General features: G+C 39.3%; 2 protein-coding genes and 1 long non-coding RNA gene across 7 annotated transcripts in view; 2 read left to right on the forward strand and 1 right to left on the reverse strand.

Annotated features, from left to right (window-relative positions):
* The first annotated feature begins 260 nt into the window (after positions 1-260).
* Positions 261-6101, forward strand: LOC110061527 (uncharacterized). 2 transcript variants are annotated; one of them, XM_020768359.2, is made up of 6 exons: positions 261-641; positions 1489-1550; positions 2130-2237; positions 2711-2773; positions 4492-4641; positions 5373-6101. In XM_020768359.2, the coding sequence occupies exons 1-6, from the start codon at positions 298-300 to the stop codon at positions 5849-5851; spliced, it is 1206 nt and encodes a 401-aa protein (XP_020624018.2). In that variant the 5' UTR covers positions 261-297; the 3' UTR covers positions 5852-6101. The 2 variants fall into 2 exon arrangements, with proteins under 2 accessions (XP_020624018.2, XP_089154599.1); XM_089298473.1 differs by lacking the exon at positions 2711-2773.
* Positions 6102-6926: 825 nt separating this feature from the next.
* LOC149106782 (uncharacterized) lies at positions 6927-9993 on the reverse strand. Its single transcript, XR_016209942.1, has 4 exons — positions 9911-9993; positions 8874-8937; positions 8130-8363; positions 6927-7122 (listed from the first exon to the last, which is right to left on the reverse strand). It is a non-coding gene; the product is annotated as an uncharacterized LOC149106782 (long non-coding RNA).
* LOC110061528 (uncharacterized) overlaps positions 7366-20702 on the forward strand; it is a 19763-nt gene continuing 6426 nt past the window's right edge. For 2 of the 4 annotated variants that reach the window (XM_020768360.2, XM_089298482.1), the window contains exon 1: positions 16039-19433. In XM_020768360.2, coding sequence (XP_020624019.2) covers positions 19129-19433 — 305 coding nt within the window. In that variant the 5' untranslated portion in view covers positions 16039-19128. Of the gene's footprint in view, positions 7671-14709; positions 14772-15351; positions 15451-15912; positions 15976-16038; positions 19434-20702 lie in introns of those variants that run through there. The other 2 variants (XM_089298481.1, XM_089298480.1) reach the window with 2 other exon arrangements.

Genomic DNA, 20702 nt, shown 5'->3' on the forward strand with positions numbered 1-20702 from the left:
TCTTTGGGCGTTAAAATGTCGGAATCCAATATTTTTTCTTAGAATATCGTTTTACACATTATAGAGATACCAAAACAGCAAAAAACCCTGTTGGCCGTATAGACACTTTAACCTACGGATTAAAACATCAGTTCAGTAGCATCAAATTTCCACTGTTTACATATGATCCATTTTCCAAGTTGAGTGGCTCAAAGCCACTTTGATCTTATCTTTTCAACATCGACAAGTGCATCTGGAGGCGGGCCAGACCGTCTCTTTTACAAAACGACAAGGGTATTAGCAGTCGGATCTCTTTCGATGTTTCCAGCATTCCTCATGGAGTCAGACAAAACCGAACAAAAGACAAGTGGCCGCCTTTCGGAGATTCTTCGTTACGTTTTGTATGCGGTTGTGGTTGTGTTTCTTGTGTTATGTAACATCGTCTTATTTTTGGAACAACAACACACGAAGCAAAGATTGACTGCGCTCGAGGACAAAATGATAACCAAGGAGACGTTGAAGAAGTTCTTTCCTGCAAGTCAATCAAACAGCGCGGACAAACATGAACGGCCTGATGGTAAAGCTTTGCTTATCAGGGAGAAGAGAGCTCTGGTCTTGAGTCTTGAAACCCTCGAGAAACGACTGAAAGTTCTAGAATTGAGGTGAGATTCCGTTTTTCTTCCCAACATACGCTACCACGGGTGAAGATTAATCACCTTCAGCTGCTAAAACAGTCATGCATCATTGCGCTAAGCAAAAGCAGGCATAGTTACATTGGAAAGTCGCCAGGTTAAGATAGTCTTTTTGTCACCAGGATGATCACACTATACAAACTATCGATACTCCTGGATCCTCGTGGGTTCAAACCATTTACTATGCTACATTCTTTTCTGGTTAAAAAGTTTATTCCGGGCTCTTTGAACTACTTTTTATAACTATGGTTGTCATGTGATAGCATAGGTCGAGATTTTCTTCTTTTACTGTCAAGATATACAGGAAATGTTGGGTGTGACTATTCAGGTCAATTCCAAAAGAGTCAGATGGAACCTAAAGGCGTTAGAAGCGACCTCATGGTAAACAGATATGTCCTGATACTTTTTTGTGGGTCAAGCCACAAGCCGGGAGATGCCACTAGTAAGATACTACGTTGGAATTTTCTAATTAAAAAGAGAACCCGAAGGAGCATCCAGATAGACCTCACAAATTATTCTAAAAAAACTTCTTTATTTGGGTTTTTATTCTTCTCTTAATTTTCTCTATTTTTCATTTGACTTCATTTTCACGTTTCCGTCAAGTGGCTATTCTCACACTAACCATTATCATACATTTCCTAGTTTTATCTTCGTCTTTCCTGAGTTGATCAGGTCGTTAATTCTCATAAGCTCTCTAGTTTAATTTTCTACAAAGTGGTAAAGAGAATTAAGGAAGCAATAAGTACTGAAAAAAGAAGTTTCAACAATATGTTCGTTTGTTTTAAGTTTGCATGTAGGTTTCTGTTTCCTTTTTCAGGGCTCTCCGTGAAAACAAATCATTTCCTAGAGAAGAATCGAGAGCAAGAGAATCATATAAAGGTTCGTATCATTCCAAAACAGATCCCACAAATTAGAGCTGTATTCTGGGTCAAACGTTCGAGCCCATTTGGTACCTGTGAATTACGGTGTTTCCGTAATTAAATTGTCCGTATAAACATTTATCACCTGGTGAAATAACAGGACATTGGAAACATCGACAATTACTTCAATTGTTGCTTTATAAAAGAAATGTTCTCAAAAAATATATACCCGTGTTTGAAAACCTCTCTGAAAATACGGAGAACTTTCTGTGTTCTTAAAAGTTAGCTAGTGCTATTTTCAAGGCTTCTAGTCTAGGGCCGCAGGCTTAAAAGGCTGACGAGGACTGGGGCGTGATGAATGCAAGCTGACTTGTTGCACGATGGGTAAAAAAAGAGGAAACTGAACCCCTCCCCATGAGCGAGAAAAAATGGGAAAAGAGAAAGAACATTTCTTTCTTCCAATATTTCTAAGCCTATTGTGTCTGCCTTTTTACTTACACGACATGAGTTGTTATCTGGATCATTCCTGATACGATCGACTTTACACAACAAAAATTCGACAGTTACATTGTATAAGCAATTATTTTCTTTTGCAAAGGACGGGACGGGCGGGACGGCAGAGATGGTCCCACGGGTCCCCCGGGATCACCAGGGCTTCCAGGACATCCAGGAACAACAGGGATACCAGGAACACCAGGAACACCAGGTTAGGGAGCACGAAGCATTGTTATTAGTACTTGTGACAAATGAAAATGAAAATTTGTTTCTTGGAAGGCCCCCCTCGGAGAAAAAGGACAAGATTGGGTTAATTACGTACAAGCACCGTTTTGCTTAGAACTCATATTTCCTTGATAAGGTTTGAATAACGTTTGACTTCTGAGAACTGATGATGTATATCAGCCAGGTAATCAACAAGGCTATTGTTCTGATTTAATTGGAGAAATCTTTTCGCCAAATGTAGTGTATTGTTCCCACATAGAAACGTTGCGCCAGAGCTTAGGTTTAGGTACAACGAGCGCTTCACAGAAGCTTACGTACACCTTTGGAGAAGTCAAAGCTCGAAATCAATACTATATTCAGGGCCAAATTAGCACAACCGATCATTGTAGATGAAGGTAACTGGTAGCGAAAAGAACAATTTGCTTTCTTCATTACTTCAATTCTCCATTATATCTTCAGGTCGTGACGGCCGTGACGGCAGAAAAGGCTCTGCTGGAGCCCGAGGCCTGCCGGGACCAAAAGGTATCCATTACGATTTATTTAGAAATAGAAAAGATTTCACTAAAAAAGTTAACGTTAAAAAGCAACGACGTTTCGACCGTTGGACGGTCATTTCCAAGTTGAAAAGTAAAATTTTTGCATGCGCCCAAATATATGCAATCGATTATAAGAATGCTATTGAGACACTGACTAAACTCTAAAATATTTGCATAGAAACAATACAAGAAATAATTAAGTAAATAGCTTTGCGTGGATCGAGTCATTCTGTATGTTCAATTTTGGTTGAAGTTTACGAATAAAAAACATTTCAAAAATCAAACAGTCCAGTTTACTCTGACATTTTTTCAAAATCCTGAAATTGCTTCCAATGGTCTCTGTATCCTTTCCGTGCTCATACTTTACGTGGTTGCCGATTGTTGATCGTTTATGTTCCTCCACACGTTGCTGTAGGTGTCGACTCGTGAAGCCGACATAGTCTGCATCGCACAGACCACACTTGTAATAATAAACAACGTTTTGTTGATTCACAATTGGAGGCTTATGTTCCTTTGGTTTGAATTGTCCTTTGATCTTCTGACTTGTGTAAACAGGCTGGACAACGGCATCAATCTTTGATCTCAGCTTTTTAACGTTAACTTTCTTAGTGAAATCCGTTTCTAAAAATTTGTTGATTCGAATTTAGAAAAGATTTCACGTGTTTCAATCGAGTTAAAAAAAAAAAAAAAAACAGGAGTGGAAGATTAGGAGAACAAGAAATGCTTCAATGGCTTTATGGAATTCTCCACAAGCTTTCACGAGTGTTTCTATAACACCATATAAACATCTCCGGAGAAAGAAAGCAAAGAAAGTCACTCGTTTATTTTCCCGCGCTTTCTTCCAAGACGAGTTCAAATATTCATACTGATCGTTGTTTTACTAGTTAATTGAAACGCAACGAATGTAGAAAAAATTAAGAGAATTAGAAATCAATCAATCTCGGTATAGGACTGGAACTAGCATGCAACGGAGGCTAATGTGGGAAATCTTTTCAAATGTCAATGACATTAACAAGGAATCCACCAGAAGCTCGAGTAACAAGCGGACAAAAACTTTGTATCGAGATTACTGATTTACATTGTATTGCAAACTTCTGTGCGACTGATTTAAATATCTTCTAAAAAAAAAATCATTTTTAACAACACCAAATTTTAAAGTTCATATGAAACACTTAAAAGTACTGGTGAAATGAAACTGATGATGAAATGTTACCGGTAATTGCACAATTTCTCTGGACTTTGAAATTTATTTTCTTGTGGGTATTTTGTTTTCGGTGTTATTTGAGGCAACTATTTATATTTTTAGCTCTAAGAAAATGTAACGGGGACTGTAAAATACCTAAAATTATTCTGGTACCAGGTTTTTGTCCACTATAAACTGAACTCGCTTGATTTCCTATCGGATTGCTTCTTAATCTCTTTTTAATGATATTTTCCCGCATGAGCCTCCATTGCAAGCTAGTTCCAGTCCAATATCGAGAATACGAATGTGGAGGGGATGATTTATTTCACTGCTGTTCTGATTGAGAAAACTGAATAAAAAAGAAAATATATTAAATCATGCAAAACAGAAACTTAAAAATGATCAACAGTGATGCTCCGGAGCACAGGAACAGTACCCGAAACCCTAGGCAGCTCCACGTACGAACGCTTTGTCTCGTAAGGATAATACGAGAAAAAACTTTTAAAATGAATCTTTTTCAGGAGACATTGGTCCAAGTGGAAAAGCCGGTATTGAAGGACCTTCTGGACCAAAGGGACAAAAGGGACAAGAGGGGAAGGGGCTGAGTGGCGTCAAGTACGTGCGGTGGGGCCGGACAAGCTGCGGTGGAGATGCACAGGTTGTATACACAGGTAAGTGCTTTTAAAGACAACAAACCGCGACTGGAAACTGGGCACTGAGACACCTCTGTCACTATGGTGATTTGGATTCTGATTTAACTTGACAATTGTTTTTCGTCGTTCCGGCGCGTATTTTGGTTTGATTCTACTTTCTATCTCAAACATCTGTCTTTTTTTAAGATTTTCAATTGGACAAAAAGTTACGCACATATATGAACTATAGTTTATAGCCTCATCTCGGTTAGGGCGGAAAGAAAGTAGCGATTTTAGCTGTGTTTTGTTTCATAGTTACCGAGGATTGCACCACAAGTAATTTGTTTCTTTGTTTGTAAAAGGTTGAATCGTAAAACATACCACGATAAAGCTTGTAGATAAGAGTTGTTTGAATAATTTATGCATATTCGCCGTTCAAAGCGTATTTGTTTTCCGTAAATGTCCTAATCACAATCAGCAGCAGTACATTCTTGGTGAGATCTGCGCTCGCGGTGCGTTTGACTTCTTTGTGCTGTTCAACCTCCTTATGAGGGTTTGAATGAATGATTGCTTTATTTAACGTGGATATACGCTTAGGTTGAGAGCTAGTTTACAGGTATTCCACCTAATAACTAATGAGAACCTAACAACTTAACAACGCTAATATCGCAATTTATCAGGTAAAAATCACAAATTAAATACTGATTAAAACTATTCAAAACTATTATACTCTTGATACCCTTTTCGACTTCTTCTGATGTGCTACCCAGGGTTCATAGCAGGCGGCCGTCACGACCACATAGGAGGAGGAAGTAACCACCTCTGTTTGCCAAACCAACCCAAATATGGAAAATACACTGACAGTTTTGAAAGAACTGGAGGCATATATGGCGCCGAGTACGAAGTGAGCTCCTTCAATCCTTTTAAACGAAATGTCCATAACCATGATGCTCCCTGTGTCGTGTGTTATGTCAGGTCACGTGGCACTCAGCTGATGATACCCGCAAGGGATGACTGTCCTAATGGTTGGACCGAAGAGTATCATGGGTACCTTATGACTGAACACTGGGATCACCAAAACACTCGAAATTTTATCTGTGTTGACTGGGATGTCGAGTCGGTTCCGGGAAGTCAGTCCAACCATAATGGTGCATTATTGTACCTGGTTCAGGCAAATTGTGGATATTTCTCAAAATGTCCACCTTATTACGAGGGCCGAGAGCTCACATGCGCAGTGTGCACAAAATAAGTTTGCGCTTAAATATAGACATAGACAATTTATTTTACTTGGACAACACACCTAGCTATGGTAACGGAGGACGGAGCAGCTAGTTTACAGGTGCGCCAAGAGAACAAAATAACAACTGAAGTAAAAATGTATGTACAAATACTAAATATAAAATGCTAGTATTGTTTAGGTCTATTATTTTGTGATATGTATTTCGTTATTACGATAAAAATGCCAGTTTAGAATAGAATAAATTTGACTTCCTATTGAAGTTTTGACGTCACAGCATATATTGAACCACGATATGATGGCTTCGTGTAAATTATAATGATTGCAATTGGGTGCGAGCCATATCTGCTCGACTTGGTTAAGAAATGTTTAAATAAGGGAGTAAAGCTTGTTTGCATTTGACTGCTTTAGAAAAAGTTGAGCGATCTTCACGACTTTATTCGTAACCAGTTTACATATGCTGATCTCCACGATCACTTCGGCTCATTCTCATCGTCCCAGCTGGGACATAAGGTCATTACAGATCACTACAGAATGAAAACTAAAATGTCGAGGATGACCTGGATCAAACATCAATGTAGACTGGTACTATCATTGCATCGATCGCTTCTATTCTCGCTCTCAAGGCCGCTCGTTCCTCTTCAGTTGCCGGGAGGGCCACTTAAGATGGGCCTGTAGACGCATGATCTCATTGGCTCGATTTTTGGACTTCCATTTTTACTAATTCGACGTGGATTTGCATGCTTCCCGGAGATGTCCACTGGTTGATCTCTAATTCTAAAATCGTACTATACCTTCATCAGGAAGTTTGAAACTGGCTTAGGGAAAGAATTCAGTGAAGACCTTAACAGTGAAACACATTGTTATAATCTGGTGAGGTCTGCAGATGCTCCATCGAACTGTATATTATATTACTGCATATCTGACCTGTCCAGCCTTGAAATGGGAATGCATCCTTGATATATTTTCCATATTTGAAATTCTTACCCGACTTATTACCACAATCGATCACACACTGAGAACTAAATAACAACGGACTGCAGAATCTTTGGGAAATAAAAGTTAGAATATCACTTCCTACTAGCGGTTTTTCTTTTGTTATCATTTTGTTATCTTCGCATACAATCTGGAAATAGGTCAGACTATCTCCTTTAGATGTTATACAAAACGGCGTGGGCATTGTTAATCGTCCTAAGTTGAGGCGAAGTAAGGTCTACATGCATCACTGTCACCAGTTCAATCTCTGTCGGGGTTTAATTTCCAGTGTTCCTCTTGAAGACTCACTGAGGCAAAAACAAACACAAGAATAAAGGTCCCTTGTCGGAGAAACCCGTTATAACCGATTCACTTTGTAGATTAAGACATTATCTTCCAGTACATCTGACTGTAATCAGATACAATATTATCCCGCTTTATATCAGAGGTCTAGGCAGACCTCATTTTGAAATCGGTTACTCAGTGTAACTAAAGGATAGAGCTTCCTGAAAGGTCAGATTTCTTCTCGGTCGAAGTTTTACCGGCACATCATGGATCAAGATAAAAAGGAACATAAGCTCAAAGGGTGCTTCTCGGAGATTCTTCGTTGCGTCCTATATGTAGCTGTGGTGATTTTCCTGATGTCTTGCATCGCCATCTTGTTTTTGGAACAGCAAAAAATGAAACAAAGATTGACTGCAATCGATGACAAAATAAATACATTGGAGCGGACACTCCGGTATAACAACGACAGAGATAAACGACTTGAAGCTAAAGGTTTGCTTGTCAGGGAGAAGAGAGCATTGGCTTTGAGTCTTGAAGGCCTCGAGAAACGACTGAAAGTTCTAGAATTCAGGTGAGATTTTTTTCCTCTTCTCAACATGCGGAACTGAAGGTAAACTTCAGCCGTGAAAACGTCAGTGCGGCCTTATTATATGGAAAATTCCATGCCATTCGTTTTTTGTTAGGCTATTTAGATAAGTATGGTTTTCAATTCATACAAATACCCGATAGACCGAGATCTTGCTCTCTTATCAGTGCTTGATGATCAAGATATACAGGAAGTTAAAATTATGAGTTAGATGACTTGTACGTGTCTAACTTTCTGGGGCGAATCCAGGATTCGGTGAAGGGGGGTTCGGAGAATTCTAAGGGGTCCGAGGCATGCTTCACCCTCCCTCTCCCATGGACGTTCTCGGAAACGTAATTTCTAGTGTTTTGAGGGATGTTTTTGGTTGTTTAATATCTTTGGAATCATCTCTGTTTTGAGCTATTTAAACAAGGACTACTCTGGGTAATTAACAATAATGCTTACCTTCCTGATGACGTACGTGCTAGCGGTCCGAAAACCGATTTGCTGTTGTCTTTTCGACAAAACTCTGACGAACTTCAAATTAAATACTGACTCCTTTGAGGAAAGTGGTTTTTCTTGGGCTTTCGTGCGCCGCGGCGGTCGAAATCTTTGGAAAGGATTACACAACTCACTGATGAGCTGATTAACAAAAAGGCTTAGCTTCTGGCCTAAGCTACGGCGCCTAACCTGTGAAATCTGTCAATAGAAAAACTGTCACTTTTGGCGCCATGTAGAATTTGACAATAGCATGAATCACATGTTATTTTACCAAATAGACAAACAAAAGGGAAATGCTTAAGAGTGACTTCCTGTAAATACTACGGATAGGTGTGCAAAATGCAAAAATCGAATTCCCTCAAACTTTTTCACAAGAAAGCCCTCTGGAAACTATTTAGGAAAATACAATTTTTAGTTCGTTCGGATTTATATTTTTCAAGTAAAGCGATTTTTTAATTTTCACCCTTGGAGAAGCCCTCGAACCACTGAAAAATGTGCTTCGTATTTGCGACTCGTGTAAGAAAACTAAAACAATGATCAAATCTATTTCGATATTACACAATTCAATGACCCTTCCTTTACAAAGTACAGTTATTAGAATTGGAAAAGATTCAAACCTGAACTTTTTTAATAAATTCAAATTTACCCCCCTAAACAGCATTATCAGAAAGCTCGATTTTTGCAAATTTCAACAGCAAAACTCCCTACCTGGTACATGGATTCCGCTGTAAAGATGGTATTCTATAGAAAGAGTAAGGCTTCCTCTATCGTTCTGTGAAATAAAATTTTGGGGCGAATTTAGACGACCGAAAATATTTACGGTACTCGCTTGAAGTTTATGACCTTTGAACTTACAGTTGTCTTCATGAATACAAGAGATAACCTAAACAACAGTTGGAATTTTAGCCTGAATGCGACCCTTTCCCCTATTTAAATGATTTGTAGTTATTCTTTATCTTCTGTGGGCAATTTTATCGAAAGTAATATTTTTATTACGCGGAAAAGGAGTTCTATCTTGTTTGTGAGTACGTGCGTATTTGTTTACTGAAGCGGAAATTTGTGGATATTAAATTTATTCCATCTAAGTTCTATTTCGTGTGCTGCAAGGCGTTTCGTGTTCTCATTAAAACAAAATGGTATTGCCAAGTAGAAGGTTTTCTTCTCAGATTTTGAAACAACATATAGTTTTTGACTTACTGTCCACATGCATGGCTTGATTTACTCAGCAGCGTTACACCGGGTGTGATAGCGCTAAGATGGCGTGACGATAATTGACAAATCGCTTTTTGCAAATCGAATTCATCAAAATATATTTATTATATCTTTTGACGTCATAATGCTTTGAGACTACTTGATAAAGACTCTTGTGAAATACGTCTACAAAATTTTGAAACTCTCATCACGGTGAAATGAAGAACCTGGATCTACTATTTTTATGCCGCGGTCGTGTGATCCTCGAGTGTGGTATCACATGACAATAACAACTAAAAAATGGCCACCTGCAGTTATTCTCAAATCGTTCGGGGCACTTGCGGTCCTAGGGTTTCGAATCCCGCACATATTCAATTTGTTAAAATTGGATAATGTGGCAAAGATATTCGAGGTGTGTTCAGAAACGGCGGAGGTCTGGGTATCTGTACTTGTTTCTAACGGATATCCCTCCTCGTTTGTACAGAAGATCACAAAGGCACGAACAACCCCAAGAAGAGAGCCCGACGCGGAATTTAAATCCACCGCCGTTTTACCTTATGTCCAAGGAGTTTCGGAGTCTCTCCGCCGCTGCCTAGAACAACAAGGCATTCGCACCGTCTTCACGTCCGACACGACACTTCGGTCACACTTAGTGCGACTCAAGGACACCGTCAACCCGGCTAAACAAGATGGTGTTGTCTACAGGATTCCCTGTGAGTGTGGCAAAGTCTACATCGGGGAAAAAGGAGATCTATGCAGGAGAGGATCAAAGAACACGACAGCGATATACGACTCGTCCGTACCCAGACCTCCGCCGTTTCTGAACACACCCACGAGACCGGCCACTATCCTATCTGGAATGAGGTCAAGTTTATTGATCGAGATCCTCACTGGTACACACGTAGGGTCAAGGAAGCTATTCACATAAGACTTCACCCTAACAACATCAACAGGGATAGTGGAATTGAAATTCCTGAAGCATGGATGCCCACGATCAAAAAACACAACAACAGGATAGGAGAACAGTACAACAGCGGACCGCTGAGGGAACAGCTACTCGTCTGAACAATGGAACAATAGGAGGATCGAAATGCACCAATCACAGCCGACCTTTGTGATATAAATGATACCGTGCAATCAGTCGACCTTATCGCCTGAAGACGTCGCGATCTACATCTCAAGTGACTACATCGTGAGAAAAACGATAATACACTTTATTATGAGAGCCTACAGGCAACAAAATTTGCGTCTGAGAATGCAGTCTTCTCGACTGAACCAGATTTATCACACGATCCCCTTTCTGGTTCTTCTCATGTTGTATCCATTGCTCTGGACGGGAACAGTTCTTTTTGTTGCTACGCCACCTTATCCCCCATAGGTCCTGATGACTGGGGCATACTGTTGTGATCAAAATACCTTCATCCACGTCAAAACAACCTTGGAAACAAAATGTGTGATATGCGTTTACTGGAAGTTTAGTTTAAAGGTAACGGTTTCGAAAAACCATGCGACAGCAACGTAAGCCCTTGGACAACATTGAGAAAGGCATCACAGAAAATGTCACGCAGTATTATAGGACTCTTCTTTCTTACGCAATTTAAATGATACGTGAGAATGTTTCGGCGACAGAAGAAAGCAGAGGAGCCATCCGCGTTTTTGTTCAGGGAATGGGATTCAATGCTGGTAGGTGCCTTTATACCTTATTTAACAAGCAAGAGGACAACAATGCGATAAGTCATCAGATTCGCGGATTTTCATGATAACAAGCGTGGTCTACAAATTATTATTTTTTCAGTCATCTCTGTAATTCCCTTATATGTTACTACCTTAAAGTTTCTCTTGACTTATCTCTTGTAGTGAGGCAAGCCGACAACTATTCCCCCCCCCCTGCCCCACCTTTAATTTCTAGTCCCTCTTCTCCACGTGGTTAGTAATTGGGATCATTTTCGTGGGAGAAACTTGTAAATAGCCGGGCCGCAATATAACTCAAGAGACTATTACGCTTTTGCACGGTCAGCTACATTGAAAGAGTGCCATTAGATTTTGATTTCGCGTATCATGAAATCACACCTTATTGGGCCTCGTGGTGATTGTCTGTTACCGTAGCATTCAGTATTTTCTCGATAATCTTCCACAATATTTTCGATCCAAAGAGAAAATTGAATTACGAATACACTGACCTGCTCTAGCCAACAGTAGCCTTGCTTCGTCCAGAGAAGAATCGCTCACATCAGTAGCCTTCAAATCACCTTGAATGTCTTTGTCACATTTTCGAATTAAAACACATTGAACATGTGCGGGATTCGTAACTCTAGGACCGCACGTGCCCCCAACGATTTGAGAATTACTGCAGGTGGCCGTTTTTTAGTTGTTATTGTCATGTGATACCACACTCGAGGATCACGCGACCGTGGCATAAAAATAGTAGATCCAGGTTTTTTATTTCACAGCAATGAGAGTTTCAAAATTGGCAGACTTATTTCACAAGAGTCTTTGTCAAGTAGTCTCAAAGAAAGATATTATATATACATATTTTTCGATGAATTCGATTCGCGAAAAGCGATTTGTCAATTATCGTCACGCCATCTCACCGCTATCACATGACCGGAACTGTCGTGACTGCGTAGCGTTACAACCGGATGTCATATTTAGTTCTTAGATGATTAAAGATGATTGACAAGTGAAATTGTAATAAGAGACAAGTATCGTGAAATAGGTTGAAGAGGGGAGAGACACGAACACAACGCAAACAACACGAGGATCGAGAGAGAAACTATTTTGTATTATTTTCGTTTCGTTTTGTCATTAAACCCGGGAATTGTTCACAACATCGGGAGTCTTTTGTGTACCGTACAATTTCGGGACACACACCCGATGTAACGCTGCTGAGTAAATCAAGCCATGCATGTGAACAGTAAGTCAAAAACTATATGTTGTTTCAAAATCTGAGAAGAAAACCTTCTACTTGGCAATACCATTTTGTTTTAATGAGAACACGAAACGCCTTGCAGCACACGAAATAGAACTTAGATGGAATAAATTTAATATCCACAAATTTCCGCTTCAGTAAACAAATACGCACGTACTCATAAACAAGATAGAACTCCTTTTCCGCGTAATAAAAATATTACTTTCGATAAAATTGCCCACAGAAGATAAAGAATAACTACAAATCATTTAAATAGGGGAAAGGGTCGCATTCAGGCTAAAATTCCAACTGTTGTTTAGGTTATCTCTTGTATTCATGAAGACAACTGTAAGTTCAAAGGTCATAAACTTCAAGCGAGTACCGTAAATATTTTCGGTCGTCTAAATTCGCCCCAAAATTTTATTTCACAGAACGATAGAGGAAGCCTTACTCTTTCTATAGAATACCATCTTTACAGCGGAATCCATGTACCAGGTAGGGAGTTTTGCTGTTGAAATTTGCAAAAATCGAGCTTTCTGATAATGCTGTTTAGGAGGGTAAATTTGAAATTTTTTTAAAAATTCAGGTTTGAATCTTTTCCAATTCTAATAACTGTACTTTGTAAAGGAAGGGTCATTGAATTGTGTAATATCAAAATAGATTTGATCATTGTTTTAGTTTTCTTACACGAGTCGCAAATACGAAGCACATTTTTCAGTGGTTCGAGGGCTTCTCCAAGGGTGAAAATTAAAAAATCGCTTTACTTGAAAAATGTAAATCCAAACGAACTAAAAGTTGTATTTTCCTAAATAGTTTCCAGAGGGCTTTCTTGTGAAAAAGTTTGAGGGAATTCGATTTTTGCATTTTGCACACCTATCCGTAGTATTTACAGGAAGTCACTCTTAAATAGGAATATAACGCAAACAGCGGTGATAAATCGTGTATTTCAACGCATTTTAATACAGAACGCAAACGAATTTTAGACTAAGCCGGAGGCGTTTAAAATCAGGAAGGACTCTCGTCCATCCATATTATTTTTGCTCTTTTCAAGTTAGTCTTTTTTTAGAAGATGAAATGTAATTTTGTTAGCGATGTTTGCCCACAAAGGGTGTCGTCGGAACTTTTTCATCTCATTTAGGGGTTCGACCGAAACACCCGAACAACCTCTGGATCGGCTCCAGACTAATCACGCAATTCTAAAAGTGCTCGAGTGGAGCCTGGACGCTAGCTACTGGATGAAGGAGATGTAGCACTACTTTTTGGAATTATTTAAATACTAGTAGTAATCAGAGATTATGAGAGTGCGTTCGACGCTCTCACTTTAATGTATAATTATATATCGTAAATAAATGATTTCACTAGCCGACTTTCAACCTTTGTCTATTGCTAAAATCAACATTTTTTCAGCAACAACCGAGGTTTTACAGTCAGATATGCCTAGTGTCAAAGTCCATGCTAGTGAAGGGGTCACGATTTGTTGATACGTTGCGTGACGCTGCCAGTTTCTGTAGTCTCTCAAGTTTCATAGAAGATTTAAATTACGTACATTATTCTAAGCTAGCATTTGCAGTCGCGTGCTCGTTTCGCGACTAATTCGAGTATTTCCCCTGATGAATAAAGTAGTCTTATGGATCTTGCCTTCAGAGTACTTTTCCACCGATTCCACACAATAAAATTTCGACCGGATAAAGACTGAGCTATCTGTCGCGACTGGAACTAATCAACAAATGCAATCAAAAATGTAGCCGTTCCCACGGCTATCATCCCAAAGCCAAGTCGTGTTAATAAACAAGGACAATTCCCTCAGATTGCGATAAATGCTGCCGTCGAAGCGTTTAAATTCGCCAAAATCTAACGCTGAGAGCACATAATAGCGAGGCGTACGGCGACTGAATGGAAAGAAGTCAAAAAAAAGATCCATCGGAAAGACGAGCTCACATGGCCTGCTCACATACTCACATGTTCGCCACATGTCTTATCACATGTCTTAGCATTAAACGGTACCAGTTTACTGGCCGTGACATGCCCCTGCAAAAATTAAGCGGGGTGGCCATTTTGGTGTCCTTACAAGAATGTGGTTTTTTTCGGCCTAGAACCGTGCACAGGGAGACCAACTCTGAAAAGCCACAGGTCAAAATTAGGTTTGCGTTCCACTTCGTCGAACGCAATTAATATTTCATTTCAATATTAATTTTCCATTAACCATTATCACATATGTTGCTTTTATAATATATCTTCCTTAGAAGAATTTGAATTTCAGTGAAGAAGTATTTACTCAGTTGATGAGGCCGTTAATTCTCATGAGCTGTCTAGATGAATTTTGTTTTATAAATTGGTAAAGAGAGTTTAGAAAGCAATAATTACAGGAAAAAAGTTTCAATAAGACTGACGTTCATTTGTGACATTTGTTTCAGTTGCATTTAGGTTTCTGTTTCCTTTTTTCAGGGCTCTCCGAGAAAACAAATCATTTCCTAGAGAGGAATCGAGAGGGAGAGAATCATATAAAGGTTCGTATCATTCCAAAACAGATCCCACAAATTAGAGCTGTATTCTGTGTCAAACGTTGGAGCCCATTTGGTACCTGTGAATTACGGTGTTTCCGTAGTTAAATTGTCCGTATAAACATTTATCACCTGGTGAAATAACAGGACATTGGAAACATCGACAATTACTTCAATTGTTGCTTTTTAAAAGAAATGCTCTCCCAAAAATATATATACCCGAGTATGAAAACCTCTCTGGAAATACGGAGAACTTTCTGTGTTCTCAAAAGTTAGCGAGTGCTATCTTCAAGGCTTCTAGTCTAGGGCCGCGGGCTTAAAAGGCTGACGAGGACTGGGGCGTAATGCTTGCAGGCTATGACTTGTTGCACGATGGGTAAAAAAGAGGAAACTGAACCCCACCCCCTGAGCGAGAGAAAATGGAAAAGAGGAAGAATTTCTTTCTTCCAATATTTCTAAGCCTATTGTGTCTACTTTTATACTTACATGACATGAGTTGTTATCAGGATCATTCCTGATACGATCGACGTTACACTACAAAAATTCGACAGTTACATTGTATAAGCAATTATTTTCTTTTGCAAAGGACGGGACGGGCGGGACGGCAGGGATGGTCCCGCGGGTCTCCCGGGATCACCAGGGATACCAGGACACCCAGGAACAACAGGCATACCAGGAACACCAGGTTAGGGAGCATGAAGCATAACTATTGCTACTTGCGACAAATGGAAATTAAAATTTGTTTCTTGCAAACCAAAAAAAAAAAATCGATCGGGTTACGTACAAGTACCGTTTTGCTTAGAACTCATATTTCTTAAATAAGGTTTGCATAACGTTTGTCTTCTGAGAACTGATGATGTATATCAGCTAGACGATCAACAAGGCTATTGTTCCCATTTAGTTGGAGAAATCCTTTCGCCAAATGTAGTGTATTCTTCTTACATAGAAACGTTGCGCCAGAGCTTAGGTTTAGGGCCAGCGAGCGCTTCACAGAAGCTTACGCACACTTTTTGGAGAAGTCAAAGTTCAAAATCAGTAATACATTCTGGGCCAAATTAGCACAACCGATCATTGTAGATGAAGGTAACTGGTAGCGAAAAGAACAATTTGCTTTCTTCATTGCTTCAATTTTCCATTATATCTTCAGGTCGTGACGGCCGCGATGGCAGAAAAGGCTCTGCTGGAGCCCGAGGCATGCCGGGACCAAAAGGTATCCATTACGATTTATCAAGAAGCGAAAAGGATTTCACGCGTTTTAATCGAGTTAAAAAACAGTAGTGGAAGATTGGGAGAACGCGAAATGCTCCACGGGCTTTATGGAATTCCCCACAAGCTTTCACGAGTGTTTCTATAACATCATATAAACATCTCCGGAGAACTTGATGTTTTTCATTTCTTTAAGAAAACATATCCAAAAAAAACAGAACAAAGAAGTTACTCGTTTATTTTCGCACGCTTTCTTCCAAGATGATTCAAATATACATAATGATCGTTGTTTTACTAGTTAATTGAAACGCAACGAATGTAGAAAAAATTAAGAGAATCAGAGATAAATCAATCTCGGTATAGGAATGGAACAAAAATGCAACGGAGGCTAATGCAGGAAATGTTTTCAAAGGTAAATGACATTAACAAGGGATCCACCAGAAGTTCGAGTAACAAGCGGACAAAAACTTTGATTATTTACAATGTATTGCAAACTTCTGTGCGATTGTTTTAAATATTTCCAAAAAAGAAAATCATTTTTAAAACAACACCAAATTTTGAACTTCATATGAAACACTTTAAAGTATTGGTGAAATGAAACTGATGATGATCTTTTACCACTGATCGCACAATTTCTCTGAACTTTGAAATTTATTTTCTCGTGGGTATTTTGTTTTCGGTGTTATTTGAGGCAACTATTTATATTATTAGCTTTAAGAAAATATAACAGGGACTGTAAAATACCTAAAATTATTCTGGTACCAGATTTTTGTCCACTAAAAACTGAACTTGCTTGATTTCCAATCGGATTGCGTCTAAATTTCTTTTTAATGATATTTCCCAGCATGAGCCTCCATTGCAAGCTAGTTCCAGTCCAATACCGAGAATACGAATGTGGAGGGGATTATTTATTTCACTGTTGCTCTGATTGAGAACACTGAATAAAAAAGAAAATATATTAAATCATGCAAAACAGAAACTTAAAAATGATCAACAATGATGCTCCGGAGTACAAGGACAGCACCCGAAACCCTAGGCGGCTCAACCTGCGACCGGGTCACGGGTTCGAATCCCGTTGAAGCCCTGATTTTTTCAGGTTTCCTCTTTCCAATTGCTTAAATTGGAAAAGTAACTGCGATGACCATTCTTCACTTTCATCTACAACCGCAGTTCATATATGAATTATTTCATATAAACCTCACAACACTTAGCTATGGTAACGGAGGACGCACCAGTTAGTTTACAAGTGCGCCAAGAGAACAAAATAACAACTGAAGTAAAAATGTTTGTACAAATACTAAATATAAAATGTTAGTATTGTTCAGGTCTATTATTTTGTGATATGTATTTCGTTATTACGATAAAAATACCAGTTTAGAATAGAGTAAACTTGACTTCCTATTGAAGTTTTGACGTCACAGTAACTATTGAAGCACGATATGATGGGTTCGTGTGAATTACGATGATTACGCTTGGGTGCAAGCCTTAATAATATATGCTCGGTTTGGTAAAGAAACGTTTAAACTGATAGAGTAAAACTTCTTTCCACTTGACTGCTTTAGACAAAGTTGAGCGATCTTCACGACGTCGTAAACAGTTTACACATGCTGATCCCCATAATCTCTACGGCTCATCGTCCCAGCCGGGACATAAGGTCATTACAGATCACTACAGAATAAAAACTAAAATGTCGAAGATGACCTGGATCAAACATGAATGTAGACTGGTATTACTATTGCATCAATCGTTACCATTTTTGTTCCCAGGGCCGCTCGTTCCTCTTCGCCGGCAGGGCCACTTAAGATGCTCTGCAGACGCATAATCTCATTAGCTCGATTTTTGGACTAAAATTTTTACTAATTCGACGCGGATTTGCATGCTTCCCGGAGATACCACTGGTTGATCTTTAATTCTAAAATCGTACCATACCTTCAGGAAGTTTAAAACTGGCTTAGGGAGAGAATTCAGTGAAGACCTTCATAGTGAAAACATTGTTATAATCTGGTGAGGTCTGCAGATACTCCATCGAGCGGTATATTATATTACTGCATATCTGACCTGTCTAGCTTTGAAATGGGAATGAATCCAAGTTATCTTACATAATATATATTTTCCATATTCGAAATTCTTACCCGACTTATTACCAGAATCGATCAGACATACTGAGAACTAAATAATAACTGACTGCAGAATCTTTGGGAAATAAAAGTTAGACTTAATATTTCTTCCAATTAACGGTTTTTCTTTTAAAGATTTAAGCGCAGCCAGGATGAGACATAATTAAAAATTACGATAAAAACGAAAGCTCATGTTCTTTTTGAAAATTTTTAGCCAGCGAACGTTTTTTTCGTAATTTTTAATAAGGTTTTTCTTTTGTTATCATTTTGTTATCTTCGTACATAACCTGGAAATAGGTCAGGCTATCTCCTTTAGATGTTATACAAAACGGTGCGGGTATCGTTAATCGTCCTAAGTTGATGCTAAAAAGTAAGGTTTACATGCATCACTATCAGCAGTTCAATCTCTGTCGGAGTTTAATTTCCAGTGTCCCTCTTGAAGAGTCACTGAGGCAAAAACAAATACAAGGATAAAGGTCCCTTCTCGGAGATACCCGTTATAATCGTTTCACTTGGTAAATTAAGACATTATCTTCCGGTACATCTGACTGTCGCCGGTACTCATTTATACTCCTGGGTGGAGAGAGGCACTGTGAGAGTTAAGTGTCTTGTCCAAGAACATAACACCTCGTCTCCGGCCAGGGCTCGAACCCGGACCGCTCGCTCCGGGGACGAGCGCACTAACCATGAGGCCACCGCGTCTCCCAATTGTTGGAGAAACCTAACAAATTGCGGGGAAGTGACCTGCGATGGACTAGCATCCCGTCCAGGGGGAGTAGAAATACTCCTAGCCGCTTCATGCTACAGAAACCGGGATAAGCTCCGGCAGCTATGAGCCATCAGCTCCAAGGCTTCACTCACACATCTGACTGTAATCAGATACAATGTTATCCCGCTTTATATCAGAGGTGAGTCTAAGCAGACATCATTTTGAAAATACCTTTCATATCGGTTGCTCAATGTAACTGAAGGATGCAGTTTTTGAATAGAGCTTCTTAAAAGTTCAGATTTCTTCTCGGTCGAAGTTTCACCGGCACATCATGGATCAAGATAAAAAGGAACATAAGCTAAAAGGGCGCTTTTCGGAGATTCTTCGATGCGTTCTATATGTAGCCGTAGTGGTTTTCCTGATGTCTTGCATCACCATCTTGTTTTTGGAACAGCAAAAAATGAAACAAAGATTGTCTACAATCGATGAGAAAATGAACACATTGGAGCGGACACTCCGGTATAACAACGACAGAGATAAACGACTTGAAGCTAAAGCTTTGCTTGTCAGGGAGAAGAGAGCATTGGATTTGAGTCTTGAAGGCCTCGAGAAACGACTGAAAGTTCTAGAATTCAGGTGAGGTTTCTTTTTACTTCAAAGTATGCGGGATAGTGGAGGCCAACATCAGCCGTGAAAACGTCAGTGCGTCAATGCGTTAAGCGGGCATTCTTATGAAAGTCCATGCCTTTCGTTTTCTCTTTCAGGGTTAATTTCGTTTTGCTTAAGCTATTTTAATAAGTATGGTTGCCCTACAATTACTCGATAGACCGAGATCTCTCTTCTCTTGGGCTCGATGATCAAAATTATTAGTTAGTTGTACGTGTCATTACGCCAATTCCAAATGCGGTCTAATGAAACCTAGTGTTACCGGAAGGCAAACAAATAGCATTAGTTTTTTTAAAAAATAATTATTTTAATATTATCTTTTATGTAACCATTATTACATATTAACAAAAAAACCCCTAAAATCCAACTTTTGGGACAAAGGGATTCAGTTTTGAAAAATTTGGTCGCGTGATTAACCCATTGACACCTGGAGATTTTTGGAAAAAACGCATTTTTGGAGATTTTGGACATTTTTAGCCTGGATATGAGGTAGATGAGTTCCAATCTACTCAAAAAGGCATTTACAACAAGACAGCGTGCCTTTCTCTCTATTAGCATCGCGTTTAATGGCATTTTGCTCGGGAATGCGCAGAAACCAAAATTCTGAGATCCTACGTACTATGTCACCTTTTTGTTTTTGTTTTTTAATTTTTTCTGCCTTTCCTTTTTCTCCTGTTCTTATCTTTTTGCTTCAGTTGTTGACCTACTATTGGGCTTGCTTCCAGTTCAAGAATTCCCGCGAAAGTATTATCGAGACTGGAAATTCTTACCACGGAGTAGCCAAGTGTAGTAGAGAAAAATTTTGCTCCGAGTTTTTCACTCAAATTTCTAAGCATTTTGGTGTATATTTCACGCTCAATTAGTGACCCAATTGCTTTGATCTGGGTATCATTGGAAAGATCTTTTCCTCCCGCAGAGCTTGAGTGTAAGTGATTCCAATTTTGGTCAAAGGTGATGACGTCAGAAGTGGAACAAAGGCCAATAATCATCACGGGCGGTTACGGGCGGCAGAGGCGTCAATGGGCCAAATGATAGAGATAGCATCAACTGAAAAACTCGGAATAAAATCTCAGTCCCAGATATGATTTGAACCCACGACCCTTCGTGATCTAGCCGGATGCTTTAACCACTGATCTGAGCTGCTGGAAACTACACATTTCACCCTTCACCACACAGTCTCTCAGTAACTCAGTGGCTAGAGCTTTGGTACTTGGAGTTTTTTCCGATTTTGTTCACTTG

The sequence above is a fragment of the Orbicella faveolata genome, unplaced genomic scaffold (genome assembly GCF_042242905.1).
Source record: "Orbicella faveolata isolate gen_17 unplaced genomic scaffold, um_ofav_v1 contig_3, whole genome shotgun sequence".
Classification (NCBI taxonomy): domain Eukaryota; kingdom Metazoa; phylum Cnidaria; class Anthozoa; order Scleractinia; family Merulinidae; genus Orbicella; species Orbicella faveolata.

Excerpts from the sequence above, each read along its gene's own strand:
- LOC110061527 (XM_020768359.2), top strand. The coding sequence starts at position 298 with ATGTTTCCAGCATTCCTCATGGAGTCAGACAAAACCGAACAAAAGACA. Across the intron at positions 1,551-2,129 it reads AGCAAGAGAATCATATAAAG|GACGGGACGGGCGGGACGGC; the intron begins GTTCGTATCATT and ends TCTTTTGCAAAG. Across the intron at positions 2,238-2,710 it reads AGGAACACCAGGAACACCAG|GTCGTGACGGCCGTGACGGC; the intron begins GTTAGGGAGCAC and ends TTATATCTTCAG.